Genomic DNA, 13,982 nt, shown 5'->3' with positions numbered 1-13,982 from the left:
CATGTCTCCCCACAGCCTGACCTGGGCCCTATAGCACCTATTCTCCCCGTCCCCTACTGCAGCTACCCCGCCCCCAATCCCCTTCCCTGCCCCAGCCAAGTTCAATAAACATTTACACGCTCAGGGAAAACCCATAGCGCTTCCTCGAGATGGTCCAGGGGTGGGTTTGCACGCGGCTACTCCTCCCATCCCCGTCTCCCAAGAGTGGATGTTGTCCCCTAATCTGCCCAAGCCGAGGTTGGCGACCAGCATGTGAGGCTCTTGTATTTTAGCAAATGTTATTGCTGGAATAAAATGTGATTTCCTTGGCCATCCTGTCCCCTCTTCCATGACCATAGAAAACGAGAGAGAGAGAGAGAGAAAGAGAGAGAGAGAGAGAGAGAGAGAGAGAGAGAGAGAGAGAGAGAGAGAGAGAGAGAGAGAGAGAGAGATTTCAGTGCAAGTGATTAAAGTAGAAAATACAGTTTCTCCTAGAGAACATTCCTCTTCCCTAAGTCCCGAACAAACAATCAAACAAAAGCCTCTCCTCGCCTTACCCAAACAAAACTCAAGCAACAGCAACACCATTTCAAAACTTTATCCAACAAGGCCACTCTCAGCTCTTCCCTATGAACACTAACTCGGTGAAATTCCCCGTTCTCAAGCTTTTCCTTCACTTTCTACTGAGCTTCTGGTCCCCACCGCTTCCCTCCCCCCCACGCCATCCCATCTTCAAATGCGAACCCATCTCTCCAGAGCTTTTTGCCTCTCGACCTGCCCACTCCGCCTCCCCCCCCTTGAGTTCCCTTCCCTTACCTCGCATGGTGTTGCCGATCGCTCGCTCCGCGCAGTCATGAAGCTGCTACCAGCCCGCACCTCGGAAAGCACAAAAATCCCCTCTCAGCACGAGTGGAGGCTGCAGCCGAAGATCTGCTCTGCCGAGAAAACCATCCCTCCCAGGCTGTTATTGTTGCCAGTTGTTGGCGTTGGCTGCTGTGTGGCTATTGAGGCCTCTGCTGTCTTAACTGGTTTTGATGAGAATGGGGATGATGATGGTGGTGGTGGTAGTGGTGACTGTTTGGTCAGGTGGGGTTTTGTTGTTCTTGTTGTTTGTTTGTTGTTGCTGTTCTCTGGAAGGGTGAAAATGTGTTGTCTGATTGGTGCCTGGGTTTGTTTTGTTTTGTTGTCTTTCTCTCCAATGTATTTGCTTTAAAAAAAAATGCCACCACCGGTTCAGAAGATTTCTTTTGTGATCATTTGGACTGAGGAGGAGGAGGAGAAGGAGGAGGAGTTGATGGTGGTTTGGTTAGTTACAAAGAAGAGGGGAAAGGAGCAAAAAAGGAGGGGGGGGGGCAGGAAAGAAAGGAAGGCTGTGTGGATGGCAGAACATGTGCGTTTTCACATGACATCTGCGCCTGTTAGCGGATCCACAATGTGAATTTTCACTGTTCAGTTACAGGGACGCTCAGGGAGGGAGGGAGAGAGGGAGAGAGAGAAAGAGAAAGAGAGAGAGAGGAGGAGGAGAGGAGATGGAGAGAGAAAGCTGCAAAGAGGCTTATAGCAGAGGGCGGGCTAGACCCGGAGTTCTAGGCTCCTCCTTCTGTCAGCGCCACCGCCTATCACCAGCCTGCTGCCCTCAGCCCGGCTGGGACCACTCCAGGGAGACTCAGGGAGAGAGAGGGAGAAAGACGGAATTACAGAGTCTGAGAAAGCCAGTCAGAGGAAAAAGAGGCGAGAGATGGAGGGTCCAGCAGATCCGCAGGTGAAATTCTCTACTGACTCATCTACTGAGAGAGGGTTGGGGAAAAGGGGGAAGGACAATTTTCAGGTTTCTGTGGAGCTAAACAGAAAAAAAGGAACTCTTGCTCCAACCTGTCTCCACATCTTGTGCTGTTTCCCAGCCCATAAAGCTTTCCTGTTCCTGGTTTTTAATTTATGGCAAGCCTTCTTCCAGTCCCTTTTCAATCAACTCTTCATCTGCATCTCTGGCAGGGAATTTAAATGATTTTCATTATCATTAGTAGTAGTAGTAGTAGTAGTAGTAGTAGCAGCAGCAGCAGCAGCAGCAGTAGTAGTAGTAGTAGTAGTAGTATCTAGTAGTAATAGTAGGTATTGTATATGAGAAGCCGCTTTCACTAGAAGTAAAATACTCTTTTAAAGTAACTGTCAACTCATTCTGAAAAAATATTTCACATATCACTCTTTCCCACTTCAGCACTTTTAACTCATCTTTTAGGTTTCCTTTGAGATGGTATTTTGCCAAAGAAATGGTTTTTTAGGATATAGAAAATATATAAACTACTGATTACTGGGTCCTAGGAAGTTGAAGAACAATATAAAAAAGGAAGTGAGATTATCCTCATGATTCAAGATTAAAGAAACTGAGTGAAGAAGGTAGGATTGTGTTAATTGAGCTTTACATTTATGAGGAGTGTTAGGAGAGGGTGGTAAACTGATTGTGTGTTACTTGTGTTAGCTGAACACATTACTTTATCTGTTTCAAGGAGGTAATTGGTTCTTTGGTGCAGGTAAAGTACTCTGGAATTCTTATGTGAAAGTTTTTGTATAAATTCTCTAATTTTTAGTTCTAATAATGCCAATCTAGTACAAATGAAGAAAAGTTTTCCTGTGGGCAAATTTTCTCAGGGATTAAAACTAAGAAATTTAAAGGCCTTAAGAGTGTATTGTTGTCCAGTAATGTTATTAATAATACTTTATCAAAAATGGGGAGATGAGAAAAAAAATAAATTAATTCACTTTGTTCCTTCTTGAGACAAACTATTCTTGCCTCCTCCCTATAGTGATAGACATAGATATCATCCAGGTTGTGCCCATCACAAATCTGGTGGGTGAATGAGCATAAAAAATAATTTAGTTTGCTCTTTGTGCTATAGCACAAAGTGAAATCTAGATCTGCCAATTATCTGGTTAATTAAATCGAAGTATATAGTTAGAGGAGATAGGTGAGTCTCCAAAGTGGTTTTCTTTGACTCATGACAACTGGATGAATTTCTGAATCCCTACTTCCAAATGAGTCTTTGTTTGCCCAAACAAGTTTATTCTTTACTGCTGGGCACTATACTCTTTAAGACATTTTAAATATTAAACATGAAACATGATTGATTAAATTAAGGAAATAGATTGAACAAAAAGGAATTTTCCTTCCAGAATAGTCATTCATTTATAAACACCTTTCCCCCAGATTTGTAAATGACAGTAGTTAATCTTTTAAGACAATATTGAAGGCTGCATGAGTTTATCATTTTAATCAAGTAAAATATATTCATCATAACTACATTAAGCCTTCACTAAGTTATGCCTACTTTAGTGGTTTCATTAAAAATTACTGAATATAAAATAGTCAAGAAACAAGTTGTGTCTGTATCTTTTTTGAATCTCATATGCCTCAAGCAGATATAGCTGGAATGCTAAGAATTCCAAAGCCTCTGCAAGTCAGAGGCTTTTTTTGGCTGTATTTTTATTATTGTTGTTTTCTTTTTCACCACTGAGTAAATAAATTTAAATCTGAATCTGTACTCAGAGCCTTAAGTTCTAAATAATTATAGTAATTAGCACATTCTCCTTTACTCCTTACCTTGCCTGTAATCATAAAGATATGACAGGCCAGGTATGCACAGGTATGCACAGGAAACACATTGGTACTTGTAGGTACACTATGGGTGAATTGTTTAGTGTGTTCAATAATGCATTACTTTGCTGAAGAGGTAATGTCATATATTTATTCTTTTCAGCATTGTAAAAACAAAAGACAACACTTTTTAAACCAAATAGAAATGCTTTGATAAATAAAACATTAAAATACTTTAGATGTATTATTTTGTTTTTTGAAATTTTATGTAACTATATATATTATATATATAAAAGACAAAGGACTTTAAAAATTATTATTTCTTTTGTTTTAGAGTGTATAATGAAAACTGATCATGAGTTACAACGTATGTTTGTAGTATCGTAAGTCATCCTGAAAATTTAACAGTTCCTTTGTTGAATAATTTTTGAAAGCTGACAAAGTTGTTTTGTGGTTGTTAAAACTATAAAAATAAATACAGAATTTAAAATTCAACCTTTAATTAATACATTCCAATAAGTCTTGAAACATATAAGAGGAATTCTGTAGATAACGTATTTTTAAAAATCCTCTTTAAAAAGTAATTAGATTTTCCTATGTCCCAAATATTTGTTGTCTTTCATTTTCAAAGAGGACCAATGACATCATGGGGTGATATAACAACTATCCCTGGCCTGCCTTCAGTCACCTGAAGGACAGTGTCAATGGCTTGTATTTTCAGATTTTAATGAGAGTCTTCCCCAATATACTTTCTTTTAACTTTGTCCTTCTACCTATGATCCCTGAGGTCTACTTAATTTTATGGTTGGGCTAATAGCATTTTGCATTATTCAACCAATGAGGACTTACTGAGTGCCCACTACATGCTTAGGACTATGTTCAGTCTCATGCAGTGGTATCATTTAGAATCTCAAGGTTTGCCTATATTTTCCCCCTAAAAATGGGTGTATAGTAGCAGAAAATATCTGATGTAGGGAATATTTAATAATGAGTTATTAGTGTACTGTGGCTGCTAGGAAGCCCTTGAAAGTTTATGCTGCATGAACAAAATCATAGTGACTGTATCCTAGAAGGCGAAAATAATGTGATAAATGGAATAATGGTTTAAGAGTCTGAATGTTTGGGGATCCACTTCAAATCCCCATGCTTCAATATCTTCATCAGTAAAATGGGAATATCAATCAATACCAATGGGAATATCAATCAATATCAATATCAATATAGTTTCTTAGCAGTGTTGTCTTGAAATAATGTATGTAAAAGTGCTTATAAGTCTGGAAAGAGATAGCATGGTGCAGTAGAAAAAGAACTGGTTTGGGAATCAGCACATTTTACTGTAATTTATGATTTTTACAGTCTATGATACCTTGGCTAAATTGCCTAACATTTCTTGGCCTCTGTTTCCTCATTTATAAAATTAGGGTACTGGATTAATTGACCTCTGAAGTATTATTCAGATATAGATTTATGGTTCTATGCTATGCAGGTATTGGTTATTATTATTATTTAAAATACATTCTAATATTATAACTGTATTTTGTATACTGGTGAAATCATACCTAGATTGCTTCATTCAGTTCAATTCAGCACTGTGGTTAGAGAGATGGAGTTGGAGTCAGAAAGATTTGAATAAGAATTCAGCTTCAGACACTTGCCTGCTCTGCGATCTTGAGCTAGTCACTTAACTTCTGTCCCCTTCAGTTTGCTCATCTGTAAAATGGGGACAATAATAGCACCTACCTTCAAGGGTTCTGTGAGGATCAAATGAGATAATATTTGTAAAGTGTGATACACTAGATAAATGCTATCAATCCTCATTATCATCATTATTAGTTTTAGAGGACTGCAAAAAACCACTTTATAACTTATATGTTCTTTCTGATTTTTACTGGAAAATTAGACTGCATATATTTCAGATGGGACAGCTAGGTGGTGCAGTGGATAGACTGGTGTGCCCATAATCAGGAAGATTCATCTTTCTGAGTTAGATTCTGACCTCAGTCACATACTAGCTGAGTGACCCTGGGCAAGTTACATCACCCTGTTTGCCTCAGTTTCCTTCTCTGTAAAATGAATTGAAGAAGGAAATGGTAAACCATTCCATCATCTTTCCCAAGAAAACATCAAATGGAGTCATGAAGAGTCAGACATGACTGAAATGACTGCCAAAGCAACATTTCAGACCTTGCTAGTTTGGTTTATCTGAGACTCCTTTTATTGATTGATTTTTGAGAACACTGGCTTAGCTCTTGGATACATTCTGTACTGAGTCATTAAAGAAAGTTTAATTTGCTTATTCTAGATCAACTACATGTTGTTTACCAGATTTATAACCCTGTTCAGTCTAACACAGAAAATGAAAGACTGACTAGTCATGAAGTGTCTTGTGACCTACACAGTTTAGTTAGGTATGCTTTAGTTTGGCTTTATTTATAATTGGAATCAGGATCTAGGTACTACAGACTCTAAATCAAGCATTGGCAAGTTTTTCTTGGAAAGTGCCAAATAGTAAATATTTCAGATTTTATAGGCTGAGAGGCAAAATTAAGAATGTTATACAGGTAATTAAATGATGAGACAGAAAGCAAATTTCCACAAATTTTTTTATTAATAAAATACAAATGATAATAATAATAATGATAAAAATGAAATCCAGTACATTTTTTGGGGGGTAACATCAATCTACCAACGAAAAGAATGGAATTCTCTTTTTTGGGGGAGAGACAGCATTTCTCTTATTTGAGGTTAGAAGTTAGTGTTCCCTATCATCAAAATCAAAAGCAAATATTCATCTGTTAATGCCGATCTGCAGTAAGATTTTCTGTATTTCATCTTTGAAAATGTCTTTTCACACAGCTAAGTACTTCAGATACTGATATCAGTGCATGAGTATATAATTTTAATTCAGTGTATTCATTTCTTGGGAAGCATTTATAGAATTCTATCATATTCTTCTCTTGGTATTTGTCTTTTAGCAGATTAGTAATTTCCAATTAAAGTTTTGGTGGAAGCTCCTCACTTGCATAATTAAATGAATTTAGAAATATGGGGTACCCTCTTGGTACCACAGATGAATTCTTGAAGACTATATTTCCCTTGTAATCAAGGTCTGAAAAATGCTTTTCGAACTGAAGTTTTACCTTGGAAAATGTATCTCTGTGAATTTGCGTGGGAATGGAGATCTCATTTCTTTATTAACTTTTGACAGCCCAGAAAGGGTAAAAGAAGCTTAATATTACTTGTGATTCAGACAACATTAGTTGTCAATGAATTGACTTTACCCCAGTATGTTTCACATATGAATACTGTTTTGCTTTATAATTTTAGGCTGCTTTCATTAAGAGGCATTGGAGCAAAAGCTAATTTCCAAAACCTTTTAGTGTTTAACAATAGTGGTTGATGGCAGTTCCACTTGTTTAAAATTTTTTTCAATCTTGGCCCTAAACACAAAGAATTGCAATAAAACTTTTTTTGTTTCTTATTTTGACATGATAAGTGTACACTGGTAATAACAATAAAATATACATACATATTTAATATGGCGTTACAAGTGGTACTTGAAATGATGTGGAATGATTACTGGGTCATTGTGATCTGAAGTGGGTCTGAACAGTAGTGAAAGGCAATGAGAGCCATATATGGTCCCTACCACAACTACTTGACTTGGCATTGTAGCATGAAAGCAGCCATTGACAATATGTACATGAAAGATCATGACTATGTTCCAATAAAACTTTATTTATGACACTGAGATTTGAATTTCGTAGAAATTTTATTATTAATATTAGATAAGAATATTAAAAATATTCTTCTTTTGCTTTTAAAAACTCATTTAAAAATACAAAAGCCCTTCTTTGCTCATGAGTCTTATACAGACAGGTGTACTGTGAGGTACAGTTTCCCATCAACTGGTCTAAATCACAGATTCCCATCACTGGTTGTCTACTCATACTTGACATGAAATGTCTAAGCTATATTTCATAGTTCATGTAGGTTGTTTTCGAATGTGGAGAATCCTTATTGGATTCTTGTTATCAAGTTAACACTGGGATGCAGAATATGGGCATAAATGACACAATAATAAAGACCCCAAATTGAAAAAGGTGTGGCATAGAAAGGAAGATAGACATGTTGCCCAACGGGCCGGTTCTGGTTTGGTCCCTGTGGGCAGCTCCTTTTCTACCCGCAGAGGTGGCTGTTAGTCTTTAGTTTGGATAGGGGACCATGGCATCAAGGAGGTGATGCCCTTTTTGCAGTTTCATGATCTTTTGTGGTGGAACCATCTCACAGCATTCAGAGTCAGACCACCTCTCATCCAAGTATAGGCATTTATTGAGATTGACACCTCTCATGAAGTGGGCTAAGTTTCAAGAAGAACCAGCAACTTCAGAGAAAGCAAGATGGATTTTTATAGCATTAAGATGCAATTACATAACAGAAATCATGAATAGTAAAAAGGCAGGAGGTGTTTGTTAAGGGATTAGGTAATGAGGAGGGGTCCCATCTATGGTTGGGTGGTTCAACATTTTGGTTATTTTACCCTCCAACTGGCTAGCTGTTGTGGTTCTGTCTGGTCAAGATAGATAATTAGATATTGTGCTCCTGTCTTGGGCTAGATGGATGATGTGATTGAGATCGAATAAAATAATACACCTGTTTCTGTGGGAATAGGTCTGGGGGCAGTGACTAGGTAAAGGCAGTAGCTGGGTTCCCATCACATAGATGCACCTGCTGTTTCTGTGGGACCTAAGAGTTCAAGGAAGCACCTCTTGTTCCAGTGAGCAGTGAAGAATATATAAAGAAGTTAGGACATTGTTGAGCAGAGGGTTGGTGGGTGCCATGGGCCTGCTGTTCAGTGGAGCCAGGTCTATGATGAAGTTAAAATATTGGGGCTGGGGGAAGCTTTATTAGGATTTCATCACCATGAAATGCAAGTGAATTGGATTTGAGTGAGGGAGGGCTATTACAAAGTCACCAGTCTCACCTGATGTTGGAATGATAATGTAATGATAAATTCAGTCAAAAGGGCAGGAGCGCTTCTCCTAGTATGGAAAAAGAAGAGTCAAAAAATAAGACAGGATTAATTTTTACCTAATTCTTCTAAGGAGGAGACATCAATGGGTAAAAATATTCCATTTGCTAGGAAGACAAATTTTATATTGGCACAAGATATCAAGCCTCTATAATAACTTAGATGAAATGTTTTTTTTTTTAAGACCATCAACTTCTATTTACTCTTATTCCATACTCATCAGTCAGCTTTTAATGCTATCGGGAAATTGTATCAGAAAATATATGCCTGAGATAGCAGAATGAAGATCAGAAATCGGGAGTTACTGATGATTTTGGGATAGGGGAATAATCAGATCAAACTGGATTCCTTTTTATCCTTTTTCTTTTTGGAGGGCAATTGGGGTTAAGTGACTTGCCCAAGGTCACAGGGCTAGTTTTTGTGTTAAGTGCCTGAGGCCAGATTTGAACTCTGGTCCTCCTGACTCCAGGGCCAGTGCTCTAAGATTCACTGTACCACCAAGCCACCCCAGACTGGTTTATTAAGAAGGTTATTTTGGCATCTTTCTAGAGGATGGATTAGAGAAAAAAGCCTGGAGTCAGGGAGACCAATTAGAAGACTGTTACCATAGTCCACACTGAAGATATTAAGGGTCTGAACTAGGGGAATAGCAATAAAAATGAAGATAAGGCCATAGGTGTGAGGGAGGCTGTGTAAGTTTAATTGTTTGTTTGTTTTTTTGGAGGGGGGGAAGCCCAGGCAATTGAGATCAAGTGACTTGCCCAAGGTCACACAGCTAATAAGTTTTAAGCATCTGAGTCCAGAATGTAATTGTTTTAAAGACATTTTATTTATTCTTTAACAAAAATACAGGCCTCACTTCCCATTCTCCCCTCCCTCTACCTAGCACAATACTTTTAAATACAAAAAATATTTAAGCAAAATGACATTAATACAGTGACCACAACTAAAGGAGTATATAACATTTTTTCACCAACTCTCAAAAAGAAAGGAAGGGAGTGTATGCTCATTCTTCTTTCTAAAGCTAACATTGGTTATTGCATTTTATATGAACTTCATTTTCTTATATTATTGTCTTCACTTACATTGTTTTAGATTTTGTTCATATTATTCTCATGGTGTTAGCCTCCTTTTTCTGCATCAATTAAGACAAGCCTTTCCATGTTTCTTTGAATTTCTCTTACTTGTCATTTACTTATGCCATAATAGCCCATTATATTAATATATAGTCATTTCTTCAATCAGTCCTCAACTGATGGGTACAGACTTTCTATATTTCTGCTACAATAAAAGTTTTGGCATGGATATTTTTGTGCATATGGGGTCTATCTTTCTGTCATTGACCTGACTGGGATATATATGCCTGCTGGTAAGACTGCTGTGTCAAAGGTATGTACAACTTAGTGATTTTTCTTGCATAATTATAAATTGTTTTCTAGAACTGTTGGACCATCTCATAGCTTCACTAACAAGATATTAGTATGCCTGGCTTCCTGCAGCTACTGCAATGTTGATTACTTTTGCTTTATTATTTTTGTCAGTTTTATTTGCGTGAGGTGAAACTTCTGAGTTGTTTCAATCTGTGCTCCTATTAGCGATTTGGAGTACTTGTTCCATAATTAATTGTTCATTGTTTGCATTGCTGTTTAAAAATTTGTTCATCGACTTTCATGATGGGGTCCACTGTGGTACAGTGGACAAAGTGGTTAAAAGTGGTTTTAGAGTCAAAGAATCCCTGTTCAAATAGGGTTTCTCTTTCTTATTATTTATTACTTTGTTATGATTGTACTACATGATACTGAATATACTACACCCCCCCCACACATGCACATGGGCACGCACACGTATTAACTCCCCCCCCCCATACAGTCAATCCTCGACTTCTGTGGGATGTAATGTTCCTAGAAAATGGCCCAAAAGGGTGCGGCTAGGTGGCACAGTGAATAGAGCACCAGTCCTGGAGTCAGGAGGATCTGAGTTCAAATCCAACCTCAGACACAACACACAAACTAGCTGTGTGACCTTGGGCAAGTCACTTAATCCCAATTGCCCTCCAAAATGCAAAAAAAAAAAATAGCCCAAAAGTAAAAATGAGAATTTGATACATTGAACTTATGGGAAATAGGGTTTTAGGTTCTTATGACCACCAAAAACTGCAATCTTTCACTAGATATTGGTGAAAATACACTTTTCCGGATATAATTCTTTATAACAAAATATTAATTCTGATAACATGCACTTTTCCTAACACAGTAAGTATAAAATAACCCATAAGATTCAGTATACAAAGTTGGCAACACAAAAAACATTTTTTTTCACTAATACTTCCCTAGAATCCTGTGACCTTTTGTGCTAAAATCTCAATAAAAACAAAAACTAAAAGAAACATTGATTTTCAGACAATATTCACTTTTCATAACACATGAAATCTGTAGCACCATAACTACTTTACAGTAAATAAAATTCTTGAAACTAAAACATTCCTAAACCTGGATCTAACCTTCCATTGTGTCAAATGGTGGTATAAGGGCATTGTATGGTATTCTACTCTGCTGTAAACCTCTCTACCTTGGCTGCCCTCTGAAAACCAAGGGAGAGGTTGCTTTCTGGGTCTTTAGTTGCTGCAGTCTTGATCACAGAGAGGTCTTGATATCACCTCCAACACTGTCCTTCATGGTTGGTGGATGATATTGGGAATTGAAGGACACACCAACTTGAAATAATCTGTCAGCAATGTTTGCTTTGCATGCCATTTGCGATCCTTCGGGGTCTCCAGGCAGACAGCAGCTGCAGACATTCCAGCATGAAGATTTTCTAACACCTTTATTTTCTTACTAAGCTACATCACTGACTTTGAAGGCTTGGGCTTCCAATCCAATGGACCTGCACTACACTTTAGGGGCATAACATGAAACTTGATTTTTAAATCAAACAAAGATATGCAACAAATGCACAGGGAGCTCTTTCCTTCACAATGGTAGGATGAACAAAACTGGTGAAGTGACTAGTAAGGCATCATGCCTCTCATTTTTTTCTCTTACTGTGCATAGCTGCAAATGTGTGTGGTTGCCAACAGGAAAGTGAAAATATAAAATCATCTGAATGCTTAAAGTCATCAAAATCAAACATGCTGATGTTGAAGATTTACTATTTCTTTATCTATATCTATGCACACACATATTCTTTGCTATTCTCATAAAAAAAACTTAGGTTCTTCAAATCTAGTTCATGAACACTTACTTTCTAGGTTCAAAATAATTTAGTTAGCTTTCCATTTAAATGCATTAGATGTTGTATTACTTGGTACATACATATTTAATTTGATGTTTAATGTCTTCAAATATAATTTAATTTTCATATTTGTCTTTTTTGATAATTTCTCTTTCTGTTACTACTCTATATAAAATCATGATTGTAACTCTTGCTTTTTTGGAATCACCTGAAATATAATATTTTTTTGGTTGTACTCCTCAGTTTCACAGTATCTTTATAGTTTAAGTACATTTCTTGTATACAGCAAATAAGTTGGCTTTCTTATACATTCTATTATTCTTATTCACATTCAAGTTTATTATTAAGTTTACATTTTCCTTCACTAAATTCAGTCATATTAATTTATTTCCCCCTTTATTAAAGCAATATTAACTCCCTATAGTTGGCTCTCTTTCTTATTCTACTACTTTTCCTTCCCTTTTCTAGCTTGTATAAGATTGTAGTGAAGGAAGTTTCCCTCCTTGCACTTGCACCCTGTCAACACATCTTTTAGTTTCAGTTGCATTTATATGGGTGCTCTTTCCAAAAAACTGCCAATTTAATTCCTCCTTTTCCTTATTCCCTTCTCCAGGGCACTCCCAATTTGATCTCCCACTTATGAATTTTGCAATTAAGCACCTTTTCTTATTTTCTCCATGACATTTATTAAAATTTGAACATCTAGGAGATCAAAGCCATGCTTTTCTTCTATCTAGCCTATTTATGTGATTTTGGATTTCTCCTATGTCTTGCTTTCTTCTGTTTTTTGTTTGAAAAAATTTCCCACTCAGCAGTACAATAAATATTAATTCTTTTTTTTTTGGAGAGGGGAAGGCAGGACAATTGGGGTTAAGTGACTTGCCCAAGGTCACATGGCTAGTAAGTGTTAAGTATCTGAGGCCAGATTTGAACTCAGGTCCTCTTGACTCCAGGGCCAGGGCTCTCTTCACTATATCACCTAGCCACCTCAATAAATATCAATTCTTGTGGGAGGCAATGAAGTAGAAGAAATCCTCTATGTAGAGTCAGGAGACCCGGGTGACTACCTATGTCAACCTGGACTTATCACTTAATCCTCTAGCCTTCTGATCTGAGATAAAGGTCACTCTTTCCTTGTGTGACAAGTGGTCCTGATAAGTCTAACCACAACCTCAAAAAGAGATGCTCCTGAAGTATGCAGTACTTCAGCATGGAATCTTATTAGAAGCCTGTTACATATCTTTTCACCTCCTGGGGAATGTACCATCCCACAAGCATTCCTTTGGCATCAATGGGATCCAGCTTTTTATTTCTTCTTTCTCATTCATATTCTAGATTCTGCATCTGTTCACAATGTTTTCTCATGCTCTCTTAATGCTACCAGGGGTGGGGGTGGGAGTTGAGGGGCTTAAAAGACTTTTTTAATCAACAAGAATCATTTTTTATGATATTGTTTCATAATCACCTTTCTTACTCAGGTCTGTCAGGAAGACTCACATTAGAGAAGGAATCTGTTTCTTTCACCTGAAGATGTGCTGGAACCAGCTGTCAGGTTTTTGAGAACCTGCTCTGAAATTTTCAATTGTGAGCTTTTACATCTCAGAAAGAAGCAATTGCTATAATTCAGAGATTGATTTATTGTTTTGTTCATTGTCCATATTTAAGAAAGTGTTAAGGGGCAGCTAGGTGGTGCAGTGAATAGAGCACTGGCCCTGGAGTCAGGAGGACCTGAGTTCAAATCCAACCTCAGTCACTTAACACAAAAACTAGTCATGTGACCTTGGGCAAGTCACTTAACCCCAATTGCCCTCCAAAAAGCAAAACAAACAAACAAAAAAGAAAGTGATAATAATGTGGATTAAAGTTTAAAGTGCATTCATTTTTTTGGGGCAAGATCCTGGTAGTTAAACATTTGCCAGCACACTTGTCTCTATATTGCTCTAAAAGGACCCCTTGAGTTTAGCTGAAGTTCAGTAGAAAGCTCAAGGAATAAAGTCATTACCAGATAAAGGCCTGATAACTGTAAGCTAATAGTGCTGGTGATAATAACTGATAATTATGTAACACTTTAAGGTTCACAAAAATGCTTTATGTCCATTGTCTGATTTGTTTGGAGACACTTCTACACTCACCCCAACTTGAATAGTCCCC

General features: G+C 37.4%; 1 protein-coding gene across 1 annotated transcript in view; it reads right to left on the bottom strand.

Annotated features, from left to right (window-relative positions):
• RORB (RAR related orphan receptor B) overlaps positions 1 to 1,535 on the bottom strand; it is a 260,668-nt gene extending 259,133 nt beyond the window's left edge. Inside the window, exon 1 of the mRNA XM_069084605.1 lies at positions 796 to 1,535. Within this exon, the coding sequence (XP_068940706.1) occupies positions 796 to 802 (7 nt within the window). The 5' untranslated portion in view covers positions 803 to 1,535. The remainder of the gene's footprint in view (positions 1 to 795) is intronic.
• Positions 1,536 to 13,982: the final 12,447 nt, after the last annotated feature.

Source organism: Petaurus breviceps, unplaced genomic scaffold (assembly GCF_028583685.1).
Source record: "Petaurus breviceps papuanus isolate PSGF00001 unplaced genomic scaffold, PetGlider_PUasm1.0 175, whole genome shotgun sequence".
Taxonomy (NCBI): domain Eukaryota; kingdom Metazoa; phylum Chordata; class Mammalia; order Diprotodontia; family Petauridae; genus Petaurus; species Petaurus breviceps.
The sequence above is the reverse complement of the archived record's forward strand: the minus strand, read 5'-3'. Positions and strand labels throughout refer to the sequence as shown.